At 58.5% G+C, this 19976-nt stretch overlaps 2 protein-coding genes across 3 annotated transcripts in view; both read right to left on the bottom strand.

The window, feature by feature from the left end:
• Positions 1-19976, bottom strand: part of FAAP24 (FA core complex associated protein 24) — a 238959-nt gene that overhangs the window by 41443 nt on the left and 177540 nt on the right. The gene's annotated exons all lie outside the window — the stretch shown is intronic.
• LRP3 (LDL receptor related protein 3) lies at positions 641-12637 on the bottom strand. Of its 2 annotated transcripts, none has more exons than XM_082606944.1 (7): positions 12503-12637; positions 10540-10587; positions 5093-5267; positions 3481-3695; positions 1905-3021; positions 1521-1653; positions 641-1282 (listed from the first exon to the last, which is right to left on the bottom strand). In XM_082606944.1, the coding sequence occupies exons 1-7, from the start codon at positions 12573-12575 to the stop codon at positions 698-700; spliced, it is 2346 nt and encodes a 781-aa protein (XP_082463070.1). In that variant the 5' UTR covers positions 12576-12637; the 3' UTR covers positions 641-697. The 2 variants fall into 2 exon arrangements, with proteins under 2 accessions (XP_082463070.1, XP_082463071.1); XM_082606945.1 differs by having other exon boundaries at positions 5093-5231.

The raw sequence follows: 19976 nt of genomic DNA, 5'->3' as shown, positions 1-19976 counted from the left end.
CTCTGCCCCCTGAGAAAGCATCAAGTAACATTTTCCAGGGGCCTCAGGACCTGCAAGAGACCCCATGGGCTTTCTCTACCCTGTGGCCACTTTCCCAGCCCTGCAGTACTGCCTGGGAGATTGACCCCTCAGCCAGAGGGCAAAGGGCATCAACCTGGCCGGGCCCGCGCTGACCCCACAAGCATGAGGTTGGGGGCAGAAGCGTCCTAGCCCAGCTCCTCCGGGGCCTGCTGGGAGGATGGAGGAGGGTTCAGTGCCACCAGAGCGCCCACCATGGACTAGGTCTGATGTACCCATGTCCCTGTTCAGTCCAGGGACAGCTCTGGTGCCCCACAGGGTGAATGAAGGGAGAAGCCACAGGAAACATTCCAGGGAGCCCTGCCCTGGCCCTCCCGCTTCTCTGGAAAAGGATTCCCAGAATAGAGTCGGGGGAGGTAGGCATGGGCCCCAAGGTATCTTGTGTACCCTGGGGCCCTGCAGAGGGCAGGCTCATCACTCCACCCTCACCCCACGTTCAACCCCCGCAGTCCCCTGCCCACCACGCCCAGCGGGGGACCAGGGCGCTGATGCAGGAAGCTGGCTGGGCTTCTGGGTGGGCCTCTCCGTAAGAAAGAAGGACACGGAGGCAGGGTAGAAACGACTGTGTATTCCCTGGTTACAAAGCGGGGCTGTGGTGGTCATCAGCGTGTCTGGCGGGTCAGCAGACCAGCAGGGCCTCGTCGTCACTGGCCTCCAACGTTGGGGAGCAGGGTGGCGGGGGGCTCCTGCAGACACCCAGTGGCTCTGGTGGGTGGGGACCTAGGGTGCTGCCGGCAGTGGGGGCCGGTGGGTGAGGGCCCTGGGCCAAGCAGGACTCCCGAGGCATGTCCACAGGAGCTGGGTTGTCCACCAGAGGGTCCCTGCCGGCCTTTCTGTCCTTGTGCACTGGCCTGGCCTCTGGGTCCCGCAGGCCCGAGGGGGGCAGCACAGAAGGCCCCACCTCCGGTGCATGGCTAGGGGCGCCAGGGGCCCCCTCCCCGGCTGCCCCTGGGCTGCCTGTGTCTGTTAGGGGTGCCGGGGGGTCTAGGCCAGCCCCCGGCGCCGGCTGGAGGAGCCCATCGCCCAGCACCGTCTGTGAGGAGCGCGCAGCCGTCAGCAGCGGGATCTGTCCGCGCGGTGCCCGCGGCCGGTGAAAGAGCCGGTTCCAGAGGCGGCCGAGGCGGCGGCGGGAGGGCCCGCGGCGGGAGGCGTGCCGGCGCATCTGTCGCCGCATGGCCGTGCGAAGGTTCTGTAGCACCGAGGCCTGGAGGGTGGGGCGGCGGCTGAGGGGGCAGAGGTCAGCACGACCCCCGAGGACCCAGAGACCAACTTGTCCCCTCCCCGGCCATGGCCTGCTATGTCACCCTGTCCAGGCCTCATCTCCCGCCTCCCTCGACCCCTGGACCAGCCTGGCCGCACACTGTCCGACCTGGCCCCTCGGCCTCCCTGTGTTGGGTGTTTTCCGAGGTCTGGCCGGTGGGGTCTCACGCCCTCTGGCTCACCTGTGACGCACTGTAGACGGGAAAGTCCTCCACGGGTGGAATGAGGCCCTGTGCGATGAGCTGCCCATAGGACGGGGGTGCCTCTCGCCGCACAAACTCAGCCTCCAGGCGTGTCATCTGGGTCTCAAAGGCCCTGAAAGCAAGGGCAGGAGGGCAGCATGGCGGGGCTGCGGGGACCCCCCCCACTTCCCGCCTCCCATGGGGGCTCCGCAGCAGGACGTGGGACCCCGTCCTTCCATCCGGACATCCCGAGGTGCCCAGACCCGAGAAGCCCCGTGTGGATGGCCCGAGCCCCGGTTCACAAGCCCACAGCCATACGAACAGTGAGCCCAGGGCCTCGCTCCAGAGACAGGAAGAAAGCGAGGCTCTGGCCCCGCCGCCCACCTGTACTCCTGCGTGCGCAGGGAGTAAAGCTTGAAGGCGCAGCCCAGGGCAATGACGAGTAGCAGGCCGCAGACCAGGCTGCCGATGAGCGCGGCAGTGATGACCTTGCGGGGCACGGCCGCCAGGCAGCCGTGCTCGTCGCTGCCGTCCTGGCAGTCCTCCTGGCCGTCACAGCGCCACGTCTCGAAGATGCACAGGTTGGTGCCACAGTGGAAGGTGCCCGGCTGGCAGGAGAAGCAGTTCTTCTCGTCGGCGCCATCAGGGCAGCTTTTCTGATTGTTGCAGCGGTCGGCCGGCGTGTAACAGAGGCCGCTGCCACCCTCACAGGGGTACTGGTCGGGGGGGCAGGCGGGGCAGCCCTGCTCATCCCGGCCGCTGGCGCAGTGCCACCAGCCGTCACAGCGCTGCGGCTCTGAAAAGCAGCCCTGCTCGCCCGTGTCCTCCACGTCGCCCTCGCGGCTGCTCCCGCACGGCTGCTCCCACGGAAGGCAATAGCCCTTCACCTGGTAGGTGGCGTTGAAGCCGTGGCCGGCACTGCGGGCACGGGCGTGGTAGGCCACGGTGAGGCGGCCCTGGGCAGCCTCGAGGCTCACAGGCCGGTGGTTGCTGCGGTAGGACAGCGTCTGCAGCAGGCGGTCCCCACGTTCGCCCAGGCCCTCGTATACCTGTACGTAGTCGTCATAGCCCAGCCGCAGTTCCAGCTGCAGCAGCACGCGCCGTGGGTCCTGTGTGTCCACCAGCCACGTGCAGTGAAGGTCCGAAGGCCCACGGGCCGCCCCGAACAGGTCTGGGGAGGCGAAGGAGCCATAGAAGCTGCCCAGGCGCCGGCCGCAGGCCAGGTCAGGGCAGCCAGCCTCGTCGGAGCCATCGCCACAGTCCTGAGTGCCGTCACAGCGCCGCTCGGCAGGCAGGCAGCGTGTGGAGCGCGCCCCGCTGCAGGGGAAGGTGCCCCCGGGGCACAGGCTGCCCGGCGGCTCGGAGGCGGGCGCCGAGCAATTGCCCTCATCAGAGCCGTCGCCGCACTCATCCACGGTGTTGCACTGCCACGGGCCTGGCAAGCACTTGCCGTTGTCACAGCGGAACTCGTCAACCTGGCAGGATGCCTGGCCCAGCTTCCCTGTGGGGTGAAGTGCGTAGTAAAAAGTCAGGGGCAAGCAGAGCTGCCCTCCAGCCTGAGGCCAGCAGCCGGCGTGTGGTGCCCCCATCCCAGCAGGGCCTCTGCAGGGTCCAGGGAGAGGCAGGATCCAAGGAGAAGGGCCCTGGACTCTCCATGGCCAACTGAGGGGCAGAGACCCTCCAAATGCCAGGGCAGGCCCAGGTCCTGACCTGAGCTGGGGGTAAGCAGTGAGCTCCCCACTCTGGCCAAGTCTATGAAGTGGGGTCAGTGACCTCGAGGGGCTCCAAGGCACCCTGAGGCAGCAACATGACCAGTCTCCGTCCCAACACTGGGCTCCAACTGACAGGTCTGCTGGGGGAGACCCTGCAGGGAGTGGGTCGATGGAGGGTGCCGCCCTGGCCCCCCAGGAGCCCATGTGCACACACTGAGGTGCCCCGCCCGCCCTACCACCGGCATCACCTCGGATGTATGAGAGACGGAAGCCTTGGGCCTGGCCGGAGCTGGAGGCGTCCGAGTGGAAGAAGATCCAAACATGGTCCCGGGCAGAGATGAAGGCGGGCGGGATGGCGGAGCCACAGAGCCGGAAGGCCTCCTGGCGGGGCGGGGCCGCTGGGCCCAGCATGAGCCAGTCCAGGGAGCACTGGTGGGACTCCTCCACGTCAAAGTTGCGGAAGCTGCGGGGGGCGGAGAGGGCCGCCGACATGGGTGGGTGGCCAGGGACCAGCAGGGAACAGTCATGCCTGAGCTCATGGCAAGGACGGCCAGCCCCACTGTCCCTCCTCTCCTCCACTCCCAGCTGCTCAGTGGGCCCTCCAGGGGTCTGAAGGTGGCTCCATAAAGAATCAGGACAGCGTGGACAGCCTGGGTCACGTCAGCCCCAGTGCAGCCTTTCCACCCTCCGTCAGCGCGCGTGCGCACACACACACACACACACACACACACACACATACACACACACGGCACCCCAACCCAAGGCCGAAGTGGAGGGGGAGGCAGGAGCCCCATCGTAGGCAATTCCCTCCACTTACACTCTCCCCTGAAGGACAAGGCCCAAGGGTTCAAATCCCCACCATGCTGGCTCTGCTGGGACAGACCCTGCACAAATCCCAGGCTTGTACACTGAGGGGACCCGTGCGCACCGGGCTGGCCTAGGCTGGGGCTGGGGCACAGCTCAGCACCTGGGGAGGAACACTGGTCCTGGACCCCCTGGACCAGGCTGTGGGATAAACAGAGCCATGGAGTACTCTAGAGGTGGCCAGGAAGGGTGGAGTCTTTGAAGAGACTCCCAGAGGCCACAGGGAAACGGGCACAGACCCTGATGGTGCCCATCACATCCCTGTGCCTTGGAGCGAATGGGGGCTTCCGGGCTTTGCATTTAGGAGAGTGACTCCCCATGATCTCCCCAGTCCAGGGGTCCAGCCTCAGTTCCACCATCTGATCACCTCACCCCGTTTCCCTCTGCATGACTCTGCAGCTCAAGCGCCCGGGCTCCTGCCTGGTCCCCTTTCCCGCCGAGACCACCCCAAGGCCCCTGGGGAAAACGCGCTCTGGGCTGAGTGCCAGCCTGGCCTCAAGCCACCCCTGCAGGACAGACAGGACACCTCTGCCACCTCACAGACAGCTGGGCCACGCCCACCAGTCCCAGGGCTCCCCTCCTTGGCAGGCCTGAGGTGACGGACAGCCCCACAAGCCCATGAGAGAGGCTCAGGGCAGGACGAGGCCCAGGTCTGGGCAGCCAGCACCAGAGGCCCACACTCACAGGCTCACATGCACCCACATGCATACAACTCACACGTGCACATGTAGACTCACACACGTACCTGCACACATACGCATCTGCTCACTCGGGCCCACCACACCTACCCACAGACGTGCTCATACATGCACACACACCTGTCCTTTATACCTGCTCAGATGGGGCTCACGCACATACACAAGCACACGAGTGCTCACACATGTGCACACACACCTGGTCACTGTGCTTGCCACATGCCCTAACATGCACACCATCACACATTCAGTGTGTGTAGGCCCACATCGCTTCCCTCTGACACCCCCGGGGCCCCCATACCTGATGGTGATCATGTCCCCACGGTCACCCTGGATGTACCAGCTGCAGTTGGTGCCCGGTGGGTAGTTGAGGGGCCAGGCTGGGCTGTAGATGACACCACGTCGTTCCGTGTGCTGCTCCAGTTTCCCGCTGCAGGCGGCTGTCAGGAGAGGAGGCTGAGAGGTGCTAGCCTCACCTTTGGGTGGGAGGGGGTAGTGAGGGAGGGGGACATTTGAGCCCCCCATGGCTTGAGCACAGGCCTTCCCCGGGGTGGGATCAAGGCCAGCCAAGGTGATCACGGCCAAGAGGAAGGCCACAACTCGAGACTTCTTGGAAGTGGTGTGTATGGCGTGGGCCAAGGAGGGCCCACCCTGTGCCCCAGAGCCTAGGTCTTATCCCTCATTCCCGGCAGGGCTGGGCGTGAGCCTACCAACTCCCCTTGGTGCCTCAGTGGAGAATCCTGCGGCCCTAGCCGCAGGCAGACCCACTATGGTTCCCTGCCTGTTCCCCTCCTCCTGCCCCGGGGCTGACTAAAAACAGGCCTCAGCCCGGGAGGGAAGGGGCTTTGCTCACCCAACACATATTTACTGAAGACCTACTATATGGCAAGCACAAGCGGTAGGCATGCTCGTAAGACAGGCAAAAGCCTGGTTCTGTGGAGCTCACAGGCTGGGGAAGGAGCAGACAGACTATGCAGATACCCTGGGTAAAGTGAAGATTATAAAACAGGCCTGAAAGGAGGACCCGATGTCCCAAGGTGGCTGGAAATGCAGGCTGGGTCTGATGGCACCTTGTGTGGCGTTTGGGTTTTATCCTGAGCACAAGTGGGAAGCCACCAGGGGTGGATGTTGTAACCAGATGAGGAAACCAAGGCTCAGAGAGGGTAAGTGAGCTGCCCATGGCCACATCGCAGGTAAGTCAGGGCCCACCCTGGTCCTCTAACGGGCTCGGCCTCTCACTGCCAGCCTTGAGCCAATGCACTGATGAAGTGTCCACCGTACACTGTGTCAGGGACGAGCTCAGGGCATCACGCCAGCCAGCACGGGTGATGAGTGCCTCTGTGCCCAGCCCCACCAGCCTCACTTTACCCACATCATTACATGTGCCCTCTGCTTCCCAGCTGAGCCCACCCAGCCTAAAGGTGGCAGACCCTGCCCCGGTGTGCCCTGGCCTTCCCAGGACCAGGAAGGCCCTGCGCTTGGCTGCCCTGACCCCTCACAGCCCCTCCGTCATACTTCTTCATCTGATCTTCACGACAGCCGGCAGCACAGGTGGGGCCCATTATACAGATGGAGAAACTGAGGCTCGGGGAGACAGATGATGACGCTTTTCCCGAACCCAGCAATACCACCTCCTCTCTCCCACTGCCTGGCCCCTTCCACCGTTGCCCTGGAAGTAGGGTCTCTCTGCTAGCTGTCAACAAGACTCTGAAACCCCAAAGGGCTCAGGTACAGAAGGGAGAGTGAAAGCCCTCCAGCCACCTCCCACAATCTTAGGAGGGTACGCGCGGAGGTCCGGGTGATCCAACACTGTGACTAGCAGGGTGTTAGCCCGCGGCGATGGCTCACAGGAGCATCAGGGGACTAGAAGAGAAACAACCACCCTGACCCTAAAGCGAGGCTGACCACGCTCAGGTCGCTATCAGAGCGACAGTCGTGGGTCGGCGAGGTACCAGCCAGGGTTCTCCGCTTGGCACTCAGTGTGGCCTGGGAGGCCAGCCTCCCTGAGCTTCAGATTTCTCACAGTCCAGGAGGGTAAGGACTAAACAAACGGAGGGGCGGCCAGGGGCCTGAGCAACATGTTCCCTCTGATGGGTGAGGCTGCCGGCTTTATGGGCCTCACAGAGACGCTGGGTGCTGACCTGGGGACACCCTGGTAGGCGTGAGGTTATGAAGCCCAGAAGAGGCTTCTCCTCCTACAGGGTGCTGGGTGGGAGGTTCCCAGGCAGGGCTGGGAGCACATCTTCCCCCCACACGGAGTCTCTAAAGCAGAGGTTACACCTGGAGGTGGAGGCTCCACCAGTCAGTGTGGGAGTCATCCCCTGTCCCCTCCGCCCCCAGGACAAGGCCTGAGGCAAAGCAATACCCACCCTGGCCCAGAGGCTTCCCCTATGGGATGGAGCACTCATGGAGGCCGGGTTTCCCACACTGGCCAGGGAAAGCCAGGCCCGCAAGGACCTGTGTCTGGCCCTTCTGTCATGAGTAGGGAAGCCTGTCTCTCCAGCCGCCAGCCGAGTCAGGAGCAGGTGACTGGACAGCTGCCAGCCCAGCTCTGCCTCTCGGCAAAGCCCCTGACAACACATCCCCCAAACAGCCTCACCCCGGGTGCCCCCCGGCTGCCCCAGAAGTTCCCACATCGGGGGCAGCAGTGTCACTCAGCCACTGTTTATTTTTCTCCAAAGGGGGCCACAGAGACCATGATTTCTGCAGCCGTCGGCCTGGCCCATGCAAAGTGACCGTGGAGCAGGAGGGAGGCCAGAGTCCGTGCAGGGCCCCAGACTGGACGCTGCCTGGCCGTGGGCCTGGACGGCATCATCAGCTCAGACCACCGGCCCCAGGCTTTCTAGTTTCTGTGACGGCAGGCCTCACCCGCATCCCACCACCACCCCAGGACCCAAGCACAGGCAGGGTAAAGAGCCTCGTGAATCCAGTCCCGGGGTCCACACTGCCAGATACACCGCTGCACCCTAGGCCCCAGCTTGTCCATCAGTGAAATGGGGTCAGTGGGCGCTGCTTGTCTCAGGGTGGCTGGGAGATCTGGGGAAGCGGCAGTCTCTAGGCAGACATGCGTGCGCTGGGTTGAGTAGGGGGGATGCCCGTGGGAGGTGAGGGTAGTGATGGGGTGTGTGATGATGGGCGGGCAGCACAGGGAGCTGGGTGATACCAATGCAGGGTGGAGGGTCTTGGGGGGTGTTTAGGGGCAGTCAGAGAGGTCTGTCTGAGCTTAACTGGAGGTGACCTATGTTCACTCGGGCAGGAGATTGCTCGGCCATTGGGTCAAGGTGGCCTGCTCAAGGGGGCAAGGGATGACTGAGCACCTTTAGACCAGTGTCCTTTCCTGGTCCAAAGAGACGTCAAATACTCCTGAGAGGGTACAAGCCAGGCCTGAGGACGCGCAGGGTACAGATCTGGTTTCCAGAGGCCATTGTTACCCCGGACAACCTGCTGGTGTAACCAGTGACAGGGAGCTGGGAGCCCCACCCAAGCACTTGGGCGCAGCTGCCAGGTGAGGGGAGAACAGCCTGAAGACCCTGCCCAGGCTCACCACGCCGCCAGGTCACAGTGGCCACACGGCGGAGCCCAGGGTCTGGGGTGCAGGAGGTGGGTGGCCCGACCCAGTGAGTGCCTGTCAACCTGGGGCAGGACAGGGTCTGAGAGGCAAAAACCTGTGAGGTTCCCGGGCAGCCCAGCTGGGCCCTGCGGGGGGGTCTGAGCCCAGTGAGGGCTGGGAAGGGGCAGGCCAGACAGTGATGATCTGATCTCCTCACGGGAGGAATCGCAGGGAAACCCTGCAAACTGCAGCGGCCTGAAGCTTTGGGTGGAGGGAGGCACCTCTGGCAGCACAAATGGATCTCCACTTCCCTCAGCAATGCTAGGGGGTCAGCGATGGGCTCCAGGACAGTCTCAGGCCACACAGGACACCAGGGGGTGCCAGGCACAGGCAACCTGGGCCCCGCTGGCAGCCAAACATGAGGATGGACCTGGATGGCTGTCTTTCGTGGCTCTAGGAGTGGACCTTGTCCCTGGAGCATTTCTTTTCTAAATGTCTAGCCACATGCCCACCCGCTACACCAGCAGGAGGGCTGGCCTGGGCTCACATTTGTAAGACCTGACACCCTCACGTCCCCTTTCCCCATGCCCACTCTCTACCATAGCCACAGACACCTGACCCAGGTGAGGCCAGTCAGTCTTCTCCTGGAAATTGGGGTGGGGAGACAGGGTGGTTCGCTGTGGGGGCCAGGACGCCAGGCAGGGCTGAGGCTGGCTCAGTGCTGAGCGAGGCAGGGCCCTGGGCCAGCAGAGTCAGCAGAGGAGACCAGGCTGCCGGAAGCAGGAGCTGGTGGGCAGGGAGAAGGGGGCTGAGGATGGGTCTCAGAGACGGGCCCATGAGAGCAGCTTCTGTGGACCCTGAGCCTCCCCCTCCCAGGGACCGCAGCCAGCAGAGAGCCCTCTCCCTGAGCCGGCCTCAGTGGGTTTCTGCTGCAAGCCGGGCTCTGAGCAGAACTAGAAATCCCGGTACCTCCTGCCCCACGATGCAGCTCAGCACACAGCGAACGAGTCCGCGGCCCCCAGACTCCAGCTCCCAAGGCCCTTCAGATGTCTCACAGTGGCACCAAGGGCCACAGGGGCCTGGGCCTATGCATTCGCCAACCCCTGGCAGCCCCCCTCAGCAAAGGACAAATGCTCCTGATGGCCTCAGCCTCCCTGCCACTCCTGGCAGCCTTTGCTGTGCTCGGCACGAGGCCCAAGCACAAAGATGGCCAGTGGATGGACGGACCCATGCGGACAGGCAGGAGGCAGCCGCAGACTTCTAACTGTGTTTTCTTAGACTCCATATGTCTATTTGGCATCCACTAACCACACGGCCAAACTATCAGCCAAAGTGTTTACCTCTCTCCTGCAAACCAGTTTGCCTGAAACTTGTCTTTCCTGGGCAGACTGGCTGATCCGAGGCTGAGTCTCCTCACTGCCTTCTTATCTAACTCACACACCAAGCCAATATTTCATCCCAGGGTCAGGTACCAGGCACCAAGACACCACCCCCATAGCCCAGAGCCCTTGGGAATTATTCAAATTAGCCAGTCCTAAGCTGCCTCCCCTGCCCTGCCTTGCCTTTCCCACTGAAACTCCAATCAAGGCTCCGGCCTAGGCCTTCCCCTCACTCCTATGTCTGCCTTGACCAAACCTGGTATTTCCCCTGTGACCCTATGTGGCATGGCATGTGCCCTCCTCACAAGACACATAAGTAATAAATCCCTCCATCAATGGCTTTGGTCTCTCGGTGTTGTCACTCAGCCATATCTTTAGCAACTAAATCCCAGGTATAATTTTAAAGCAGGCAGGCATCTCATGGCGCCCCATGGCCCTCTGGGAACCCTACGGCCTACAGGAAGCACAATCCGTCAATTGTGTGGGCTGTGACAGTTTCCTAGCGGTATTAGGCCACCATTGCCAATGCTGTGCTGAGCATCTTACCTCATTTGCCCATTTAACCCTAATAAGCAGGCTTTGGGGTAGGGCCTGTTATTGCTCCCATTTTACAGAAAAGGAAACTGAGACTCAGAGAGGTGTAAGTTTGCCCAATGCCAAACAGCTCCTTTGTGATGCAGAAAAGATTCCCAGGGATTGAGGTAGAAAAAGGCCAGGTGACCTCAGGGGTAGAGCCAGGATCCTGAAGGCTGGTACTCAGAGGTCACTAAGCCAGGAGGGCAGGGAGGAAGGGAGGAAGGGGAGAAGCATCTTACTCACCTAAGGCAGGAACGGCACTGCTGAGCCGCCCGGTGAGAACAATGTTCACTGCGGGAGACACAGAGAGAGTTCAGTGGATTGGGGGAGAGGGGTGGCTCTTGGGGCTCAAGCACCTGGGGCACAGGACAACACAGCCCAAACTCCAGGCTGGTTCTCCTCATCTCGCAGGGTAAGGCCCAGAGTGCTGCCACAGAGACCTGTGCTCCCACCCCAGTCCTGCTGGGATGGGCAGAAGCGAGAACCTCGGGGATCTCAGCACCCACCTGAACACCCACAGCGGAAGAGAGCAGGGCACAAGCCTGACTGCACCAGACAGCTCCTGCCACTCGCCACACTTGGGAATTCTAACTTACTTGGGAGGGGGTGTGTTTCTGTTTCCTCTCAGGCTTGGGAACCATGGGCCTGGACCATCCTTCAGAGAGAGGCCCTTGCTCAACCTGGGCAGGGGCCCTGCTTGTCAAGGGGGCTCCTACCACCCTGTAGGGCTTCCTCCCTCTGAGGGGCCTCTCCAGCCAGGGAGGGAGGGAAACAGTTCTGATTACACCCATTTTACAGGCACTCACAGCTAACAGGGTTCAAGGTCCTCCTCACTGTGCCATGCTGACCTTGAGAAGAGAGGCAAAGAATTTGCCTGCCACCTACCCCTTCAAGTACCCACCACCATGGGATTTGCCCTTTGCTTTCATCTACTGCTTTCCCGCAGGGGTTATGGGAACGGAAGATATGGGCAAACTCAACTTCCAGGGGTTCAGGGTGCCTCCTTCCCCAACATCAAGGATGCCAAGGGAAGCAGAGAGCATCTCTGCAGGGGTCAGCCCCCATCTGGTGAGGAAGCAGGGCCAGCTGCCCCCTAGCAGGACACCCAGGCTCTGCTGGGCAGCCTATGCCCCATCTGGGCAGGGTGGGCCTTGGGAAGGCCAGAGGGTCTGCCCCTTGCCTTGCTCCCTGGGGAAGCCCAGCACCCAGCAGCACGTGACCACTGACAGATTGGGGAGTGGGCACTCTGGGGGCCGTGGCCTTTACTGAGACCTGCTCACACAGCTAAGGCAGGGGCCTTCCCCCAGCTCCTGGGTTCTTGGGGGTAGAGGAGGGTGCAACCTAAAATGAACAGGCTTCTTTTTTACTGTCATTTCAGTGGCTTCAACCAACCTATTGGGGTTACAGAGCCTTCACTAATGACACCATAGGGTGTCCCCTAATGACCCGGGGCTTAGATAATGGCCTCCCTCCTTCATCATGGTAAATAAAGGAGCCATGTGGCTTGAGGATTTAACTCCTTCCTTCCCGTCTCCCCCACACAAGGCCCTGGAAAGGTGGACAGAAAAACCCCGGTAGGGCTGGAGGGGTGCCAGGCCTGGATGGGCCCCTCGGCCCTCCCCAGACACACCACCTGGGCTGATGAGGCCTGCCCCGCTGGGTCTGTGAAGCCACAAAGGGAAAACAGGAGTCATTCTAGCAGCTGCCTCCTGCCCGGCATCCTGATCCCGGCTCCGGCTAGCTCCCGCCCCCAACCCACTCTGGGCAGGAAATAGTTCCTTGTTGAGGGGGCCACCGGCCCCAGCCCGGCTGGCTTCGCCTTTGTCCGCAGCTCCGGAGGCCCCGACCCCCTATCGCCACCAGGCTAAGCACGGGCAGCCCAGGCAGAAAGCCACTGCCTGCCAACCCCAGGCGCCTGCACAGCGGGCCGCCTTGCGCACCGCTCACCCGGGATCCCGGACGCTCTTGCGAGCCGGGCGGGAGCCGGGGCTCCGCGGCCGGAGGCGCCCTCCCAGGCCTACGACCCCAGCAGGCCGGGGTCCTGGGGGCCGCAGTCTCCGCGGCCTCCGGCGGGAGCTCTCGCAGTGCCCGCTCCGGGAACTCCAGCCGCAACCGGGGGAGAGGGGCGCCCCGGGTGCGACCAGGGAGAGGTGCGGAGCTACAGAGGCAGGGGACAGACCCCGGCGTGCCCGCGCGGCCCACTCACCCAGGCAGACGACGGCGAGCTGCGCCCGGGCGCCCGGCGCCCCGTCCGGCCCCGCGGCTGCCCGCTTCTCCATGCCGGGGCCGGGCGGCCGCCCGCGGACGCCGCCTCCTGCCCCGCGCCTGCGGCTCCGGCTCGGGCTCGGGCTCGGGCTCCCGCGGCGGCTGCGGCCCGGGTGCGGGCGGCGGCTCCGGCGGCGACTTTGTGAGGCGGCGGTGCAGGCCCGCAGCGCGTGCGGGGCCACATCGGCCGCGGCGTCACGGGCCCCGCGGGGGCTCAGCGGCGGCCGCCAGGGAGGACCCCTGCCCGCCGCTGCCCCCGCGCCCCGGGAGCCGCGCCGCGGCCGGCCTGTGCCCGGGGGCCCCCGGCGTGCCCATGCCCCGCGGCGCGCAGCCCGCCCGGCCCTGGCGACCCCCGGCCACCCCGCGCTGCTCCCAGCCCGCCCGGCCGGTGCCGCCGGTGGAGCGTCAGCGGGTCTGTGGGTCCTGCCGCCCGGCCCCTTGCCCGCCTGAGCCCGGAGGCCGCGCCGCGCCAGCCACGTGACGCGCCCGCCGAGCCGCAGTGGCGCTGGCAGTAAGGGTGCTGGCTGTTGGGGCGGGCCGGGGGCGCGCGCCCCGCCTCGGGTGCTGGACAGCTCCGCGCAGGCGGTCCCCGGCCAGTGCGTGCCCTCCGGCCCCTGAACCTGGCTCTCCAAGCCGCCCTCCTCGCCGCCCAAGATTCGATCCCTCCCGGAGCCGGCTGTGATGGGAGGGGAGGGAAGGGATGATGGGTAGAGGGTGGCAGAGAAAGGGGCTACGCGGGGCTGATCAGGGGCTGAGGGAAGGACGGCGCGTGGTGGCACAGGACTAAGGCCTGTCTTCCGCGTGAGGTTCTTGCCCCTCCGACCTGCCCCCCTCATTTGCTACAACCCAAGTAGCCCTGCCACATCCCTAAGATGAATCGCTCTGCGCAGAGCGAGGCCTGTGAGGGGACATCGGTGACCACTCTAAGAGGCCCCGAGCCCACCCAGTCATCCCGACAAGCGCTGGGAAATGGAGAGGAGGCCTGTTTTCCAGGCTTGGGGCCCCGTCTGGGAGAGTTCTGGGCCCAGTAGAAGCAGAAACCGGGGAAACGGTTTGAGGAGGCCATATAGGGTTAAGCAGGGCCAACCCTCCTTCCGAGACTGATGTGAAACCAGAGGTCCCCAAAGTTTCCCTCCCTGGCGTGGGAGGCTTAGCCTAGCCTGTCCCGCCTGCCCTGATGAAGTCTCAGGACCCCTCTCCCCCTTGATTTTCCCTGTTTAGGAAAGAAGGTAGAGAGACACTGATGTTATATTAGTGAGCACTGTAGACAGAGTAACTCAACTAACTCATTTTCACTGTGCAGGCCAACTGGATTTTAATTTTTAAAAATTTGGGGGAAAAAAACAACTTTTAGGTTTTCTCTCTTTCCTTGTTCTCTCTCTTCTAATTATTCTCGTGATTTTTCCAAAGCAGACTTCTTCTTGGGAGATGTATTAAAGGGTTTAAAAATCAAATAATGGGATAAATGACTCATTTATGGTAAAGAACACTAGCCTGCTGTAATTTGGTTTCAGAATTTCTTCAGGCTGCTGACCGCCTTGCAATGGGCGTTTATGCTCAGCAAAAATGTTCAGCAGAAGTTGGGGCACTGACAGTGAAGGTCTGCAGTTTTGTTTCCATTTGAAGATGCTTTCTACTTCAGTGTGTGTTTTGCAAGCTCTATAAGGAATCCAGGGTTGAGGCCAATGCCCTGGGGAGTCCTAGTGGAGCCTGCAGCAAAAAGAAAAATGTGAGCCCCTATATACACTTACCAAACTATCAGATATCAAATATCTTGAACCAAGTGGGAAAACATGGCTATACATAAAGCTCCAAGTTGCCCAATCTGCTCACACCCTGCTATCAACCCTCATAATCCCACACAGCTGGGGTCAGGCAGCTCAGGAACCTCAGGCCAGTTGGAAACAACTCTTCCCACTGCACAGTAGAGCAGAGTCATAAAACAGCAACCACCTAACTTTATTTAAACTTTTGATCATTTGTTCAGCATGAATTTTTTTTGCATTTAGATTTTTAAAAATATGACTTATCCTGATTACTGGGATTTTTGGCACGAACTTAGTCCCCCTGCCCATATTGAGACCTTAGCTATCTGATACCCCTCTCCGGTTTAGTCTCACAGTGGTCTAGTGCCCTCTAGAGGCTGCCGCCCCAGGCAGGGGCCTCCTAGGGGTCCCCAGTGTAACCCTGGCTCAGTCCTCTCCCCCAACACTTCTCACTACTTCTGGAGCAGTTCCTGGAAGCCTAATCTCTGCGGTAGGACTCGACACCCTGGCTGCAGTCACTGGGTCCCCCTCAACTTCTTAACAAACATTCTACCTTGGCTTGATTGTATCCAGGAGGTTTGTGTCCCCCACAACCCAAAATCTTCCAGCTACTGGAGAATTTAGTACTGGAAAGAGGGTGATGCAAGTAACAGACCCTGAGAACATGCAGACTCGTTGGGGCAGACAAGGGAGCAGTGGGGCAGACGGATCCAGGCGGGGAATCGAGGTCCTCCTGGCAGGAAGCTGGCCTTCCCAGTTAGGAGGAAGCAAAGCAGCTGTCCCTCACACATGTCTCATGAGATCTAGACTGTGGACCACTGAGGCCTTCAGCAATCTGCTCCAGGAGTGAGGAGAAGAGGGCAAGCAGAGGGGAGAAGGAAGGGGCATGGAGGTGTCCCACATAAATCCCTGTCTGGAAGAACCCACTCACCAAAATGCAGGCACAAACTCAAGCCGGCTCTTACCCAGCTGGTTGCTGGACACTATGTAGAGGATGCCAAGTTGGATGGTAATTATCTTTTTTTTTTCTATTTTGGCCATGCTGCACGGTTTGCTGCATGTCAGTTCCCTGACCAGGGATTGAACCTGGGCCACAGCAATGAAAGCACCGAATCCTAACCACTAGACCACCATGGAACTCCTGGTAATTGTCTTTCTTGATCTCAAATAGTTAATTTCTTTGAGGATCAAAGGCCAAATATGGCTTTGGCAAGCCAAGCTGGAACAAGGGCTTATGACCACCTGGTCCAGGTTTACTGCAAGTGGCTTCCAGGCGGGCAAACTCCTCATTGTCCAGACACCTCCCACTCTGCCAGCTGCACCTTCCCTATTGTGCCCAGCTCAGTTCTGGCCGCATCATTTACTGAGTCAATAATTTCTACTTCAATCCCCCGAGGCCAATCCATCACTAAGTCCTGATAGCTCATCCCCACAATGTATCTCAAATCTACCCACTTCTCTTTACCACCAGGCCACCTTCCTGGTCCCAGCCACCATCTCTTCTCTCTTGGGCCTCCTATGTGGTCCCCTGCCTCCCAATCAACAGCTCACCTTTTTTTTTTTTTTTTTTTTTTTGCGGTATGCGGGCCTCTCACCGTTGTGGCCTCTCCCGTTGCGGAGCACAGGCTCCGGACACGCAGGCTCAGAGGCCATGGCTCACGGGCCCAGCCGCTCCGCAGCCTGTGGGATCTTCCTGGACCGGGGCACGAACCCGTGTCCCCTGCATTGGCAGGCGGACTCTCAACCACTGTGCCACCAGGGAAGCCCAGCTCACATTTTTAACATGCAAAGTGGACCATGCTCCCTGCAGAAAATGCTCCAGGACGGACTTCAAAGTTTTTAACCTGAGCTTTGTGGTCCTGTGGGACTAGCCCTGCCTACAACCTCTCCAAGCCCCATCTCCACCCAACTCGTTCTGGCCTCAGAACGTTTCCACCCTTCCCAGAGCAAATTTCTACTCTTCCTTCTTAGCCAGGAGAACAGTCAAGAAGCAGAGCCAGAGAGCATTTGGAGAGATGTTCTAAGCCCTGTGAGCAGCGCCTCCAGTGTGTGGACGTTCTGACTGACCCCATGTGTCCAGGGCCCCCTTGGAGAGAAGCACTCCAAGCACCTGAGGCCAGCCACTCACTCGAGCCAGTGGTGGAGGGATTGCACTGTATTCACTTAAGATAAGTCTCTCCCTTCCCTGGTGGCGCAGTGGTTAAGAATCTGCCTGCCAATGCAGGGGACATGGGCTCATTCCCTGGTCCGGGAGGATCCCACACGCCGCAGAACAGGTAAGCCCGTGCGCCACAACTACTGAGCCTGCACTCTGGAGCCCGCAAGCCACAACTACTGAAGCCCGTGTGCCTAGAGCCCGTGCTCTGCAGCAAGAGAAGCCACCACAATGAGAAGCCGGCGCACCACAACGAAAAGTAGCGCCCACTTGCCGCAACTAGAGAAAGCCTGCGTGCAGCAACGAAGACCCAGTGCAACCAAAAATAAATAAATACATTTCTTAAAGGTTTAAAAGATAAGTCTCTCCTTGGGCAGAAACCATCCTCGGACACTTTATAAGATCCCTCTGGGACCCAGCAGAGGAGCCTCACAGGACAGGGCCTTCTCTATGGCTATTTTGCTCTCATATACATTAAAATCTGTGTTTCTCAAATGATGTTTTAAAATGTGAGCCATTTAGGTAGAAACTAACATGAAAGCCTGCAACTGTGGGATTTCTGAAGGTCAGTTAATGTAGTACAACTTTGAAATAAGATGGTGGAAGGACAGGAGAGGAAGCAAGAAGAGAAAGAATAGCTTTAGAGAAAGGGAGTTAAGGTTTATTTGCATTAAAAATACTAGAAATATCAAAACCACAATGAGATACCACTTTACATCTATTAAGATGGCTATTACAAAAAGAAAGAAAGAAAGAAAATAACAAGTGTTGGTGAGAATGTGGAGAAGTTAGAACCCTAGTGCATTGCTGATGGGAATGTAAAATGGTGCAGCTGCTGTGGGAAACAGTTTGGCAGTTTCTCAAAAGGTTAAATATAGAGCTACCATATGATCTAGCTAGTCCACTTCTGGGCATATACCCAAAAGAATTGAAAGCAGGAACTCCAGGAGATGTTTGTACACTCATGTTCATGGCAGCATTATTCACAATAACCAACAGGTAGAAATAATATAAGTGCCCATTAATAAATGAATGGATAAAAAAAATGTGATAGAGATAGATAGATACAGATATAGATATAATGGAATATTATTCAGCCTTAAACAGGAAGGATGTTCTGACACATGCTTCAACATGGATGAACTTGAAAACATTATGCTAAGTGAAACAAGCCAGTCACAAAAGGACAAACACTGTGTGATTCCACTTATATGAGGGACCTAGAGTTGTGAAATTTATAGAGACAGAAAGTAGGAAGGTGGTTGCTAGGGGCTGGAGGGAGGAATGAATGGGGGGTCATTGGTTAACAGGTACGGAGTTTCGGTTTGGGTAAATGAAAGAGCTCTGGAGATGGGTGGTGGTGACGGTTACACACAATGTGAATGTACTTAATGTCACTGAACTACACACTTAAAAATGCTTAAAATGGTAAATTGTGTGTAACGTGTATTTTACCACAATTAAAAAATACTAAAAATAAACTGGTAAAGTTCAGGGTTGTGACACCATTTCCACTGGGCTCTGTGGAGTGAGTGGGCCAGCCTGAGTTGCTGCTTTGGATTTAGTGTGGCTCAATACTGGAACCTCCCAGAACCTTGGTCTGCCAGGGGTGATGGGGGAAGAGCAGGGCTCAGAGCTGAGCACCTCCTCCACCCTGTGTGATGCCCAGGCATCCCAGCCACAGTCCAGTGACGGGCCACATCTGCAGGCACATCTGGTGATGGGCTCAGCACGGCGAAGTGCATCTAGCCATAGACACTCTCCAAGCCATTGCTGGTTCTTCCAACTTGAAGAGAATAATAGAATAATAGCAGTAAAATCATTTCACCTTCAGTACTGAGCAGTAATTTTCAAATTATAGGCCTGGAACAGTAATAGTAAGTATGAAGTATGTTGTAAAATCACCATTCCAAAAAGAAAAAAAAGACTTTACTGCAATAAAAAGGTTAGTGCCAGGTCACCCCCTTACTTTACATAACCCTCTCCACTGTAATTTTGAACAAGGAGTGTGGTTCCAATTTTCAATCAGAAAGCTCCCCTCAGCCTTGCTGAACCACTCAGAAGTGCCCTGAAACAATAGTCATTTGTATATTGATTTGGGGGAGAATCAATCCAATTCAGTCCACCTCACTAAATTAGTAATGGAGCAAAGTACATCAGAACCCTGAGGTGGGTTAACAGATACTGTTTGTTCTTTAACTGTGTTGCTGCCACAAGAATAAAGGTGACAGGCTGAGAGCCTGAGTCCAGAGGCACGTGTGCAGATCTGGGAAACCCAAGGCAGGAAGGATAGACTAGAAAAGCCATGGAGACAAGCTCTCACATCCCAAAGTGTCTCCTTCGTGGTCAAGGTCAAGAGAGTGGAGGCCAAGCTCACTTCCTGCACATGGGGGAGGTGAAATCAGCCCACTGAGGGACTCCGGGTGGCTCCTAGGGAAGCCACATGTCCCTGTTAGAGCTCCTAGGACTCCTGGGGGACACATGGGGAGCCTAGTGCAGTGCTGCTCACTCGCCAGGGCTCAGAGGACCCCTCCTCTACCGTGGTGGACAGTGAGCCTTTATTATGGACTTAATGGTTGTATTTAAGTCAACTCATTTTACTTAAGTATTACTGCTTCATTTTACTTAAGTATTTACTTAAGCTATATCTATATAACTACAAGCATGACCCAAACAAAACATTGCACATTTTGTTGCCTGCATCCCTGTTTTCTCTGTCTCTGTTTCTCTGTCTCTGTCTTTCTGTCTATTAATCTCCACTAAGGAGAGTTAGGAAGAAGGCTAGAGCATTCATGACACACTAGCTTCAAAGCAAAGATTTTCTCCTCAATCAAATGAGAAACACTGGAGAAGAACTGAACAGAGAGTAGCATCCTGGCACTGCGGTTCAATAGTATTTACAGCAGGATGGGACAGTCCTGATCCAGATCATTCCAGTCCTACTAGAAGTCATCCCACACATCCCATATCTCACATCACGCAAGCAGGAAGATGGGCATGATTAAGCACAGAGGCTTTGGAGTCAACCTGCGGAGGATTCAACCTGGCTTCCCACGCGCTCCCCACGTGAGCAGGTTTAACTTCTATGAGTCTTGGTTTCCTCATCTATAAATAGGACCACAACAGTACCTACTTCACTAGATCGTGATAAGAACTCAAAGCACTAATACCCGCAAGGCACTTATAACAGTGCCTGGCACAGAGTAAGCACTCAGTATATACTAGCCATTATCCAACTGTACCCCCTTCAGAAAAACTCCTATTCAGTCTTCAGAACCCAGGCCAGCTATACTCTGTCTGCCCTCCCAGAGGAAGATAAAACTCCCTCCCACCTCACTGCTTCTTCTGTACTTCGAACAGCGTCCTGGGGCTGAACACATCATCCTCTTGTCTTATTTACAGTCTTACTTCCATGGCTGTCTGTGTCCTTAAGCTGTCAGCTCCTTCTTAGAGATGTTAAGCTACCTTTTACATCCTCAACATCCAGGGTGGCT

The sequence above is a fragment of the Mesoplodon mirus genome (genome assembly GCF_964341445.2).
Source record: "Mesoplodon mirus genome assembly, chromosome: 19".
NCBI classification, from domain to species: domain Eukaryota; kingdom Metazoa; phylum Chordata; class Mammalia; order Artiodactyla; family Ziphiidae; genus Mesoplodon; species Mesoplodon mirus.
This window is presented reverse-complemented; position numbering and strand designations above follow the sequence as displayed.

Bases quoted from the DNA above. Each gene is read 5' to 3' on its own strand.
- LRP3 (XM_082606944.1), bottom strand. From the start codon at position 12,575: ATGGAGAAGCGGGCAGCCGCGGGGCCGGACGGGGCGCCGGGCGCCCGG. The intron at 5,268-10,539 runs GTGAGTAAGATG...TCCCACCCAAAG, and splicing joins CAGTGCCGTTCCTGCCTTAG to GTGAGGCTAGCACCTCTCAG. The intron at 1,283-1,520 runs GTGAGCCAGAGG...CCCACCCTCCAG, and splicing joins CCGTCTACAGTGCGTCACAG to GCCTCGGTGCTACAGAACCT.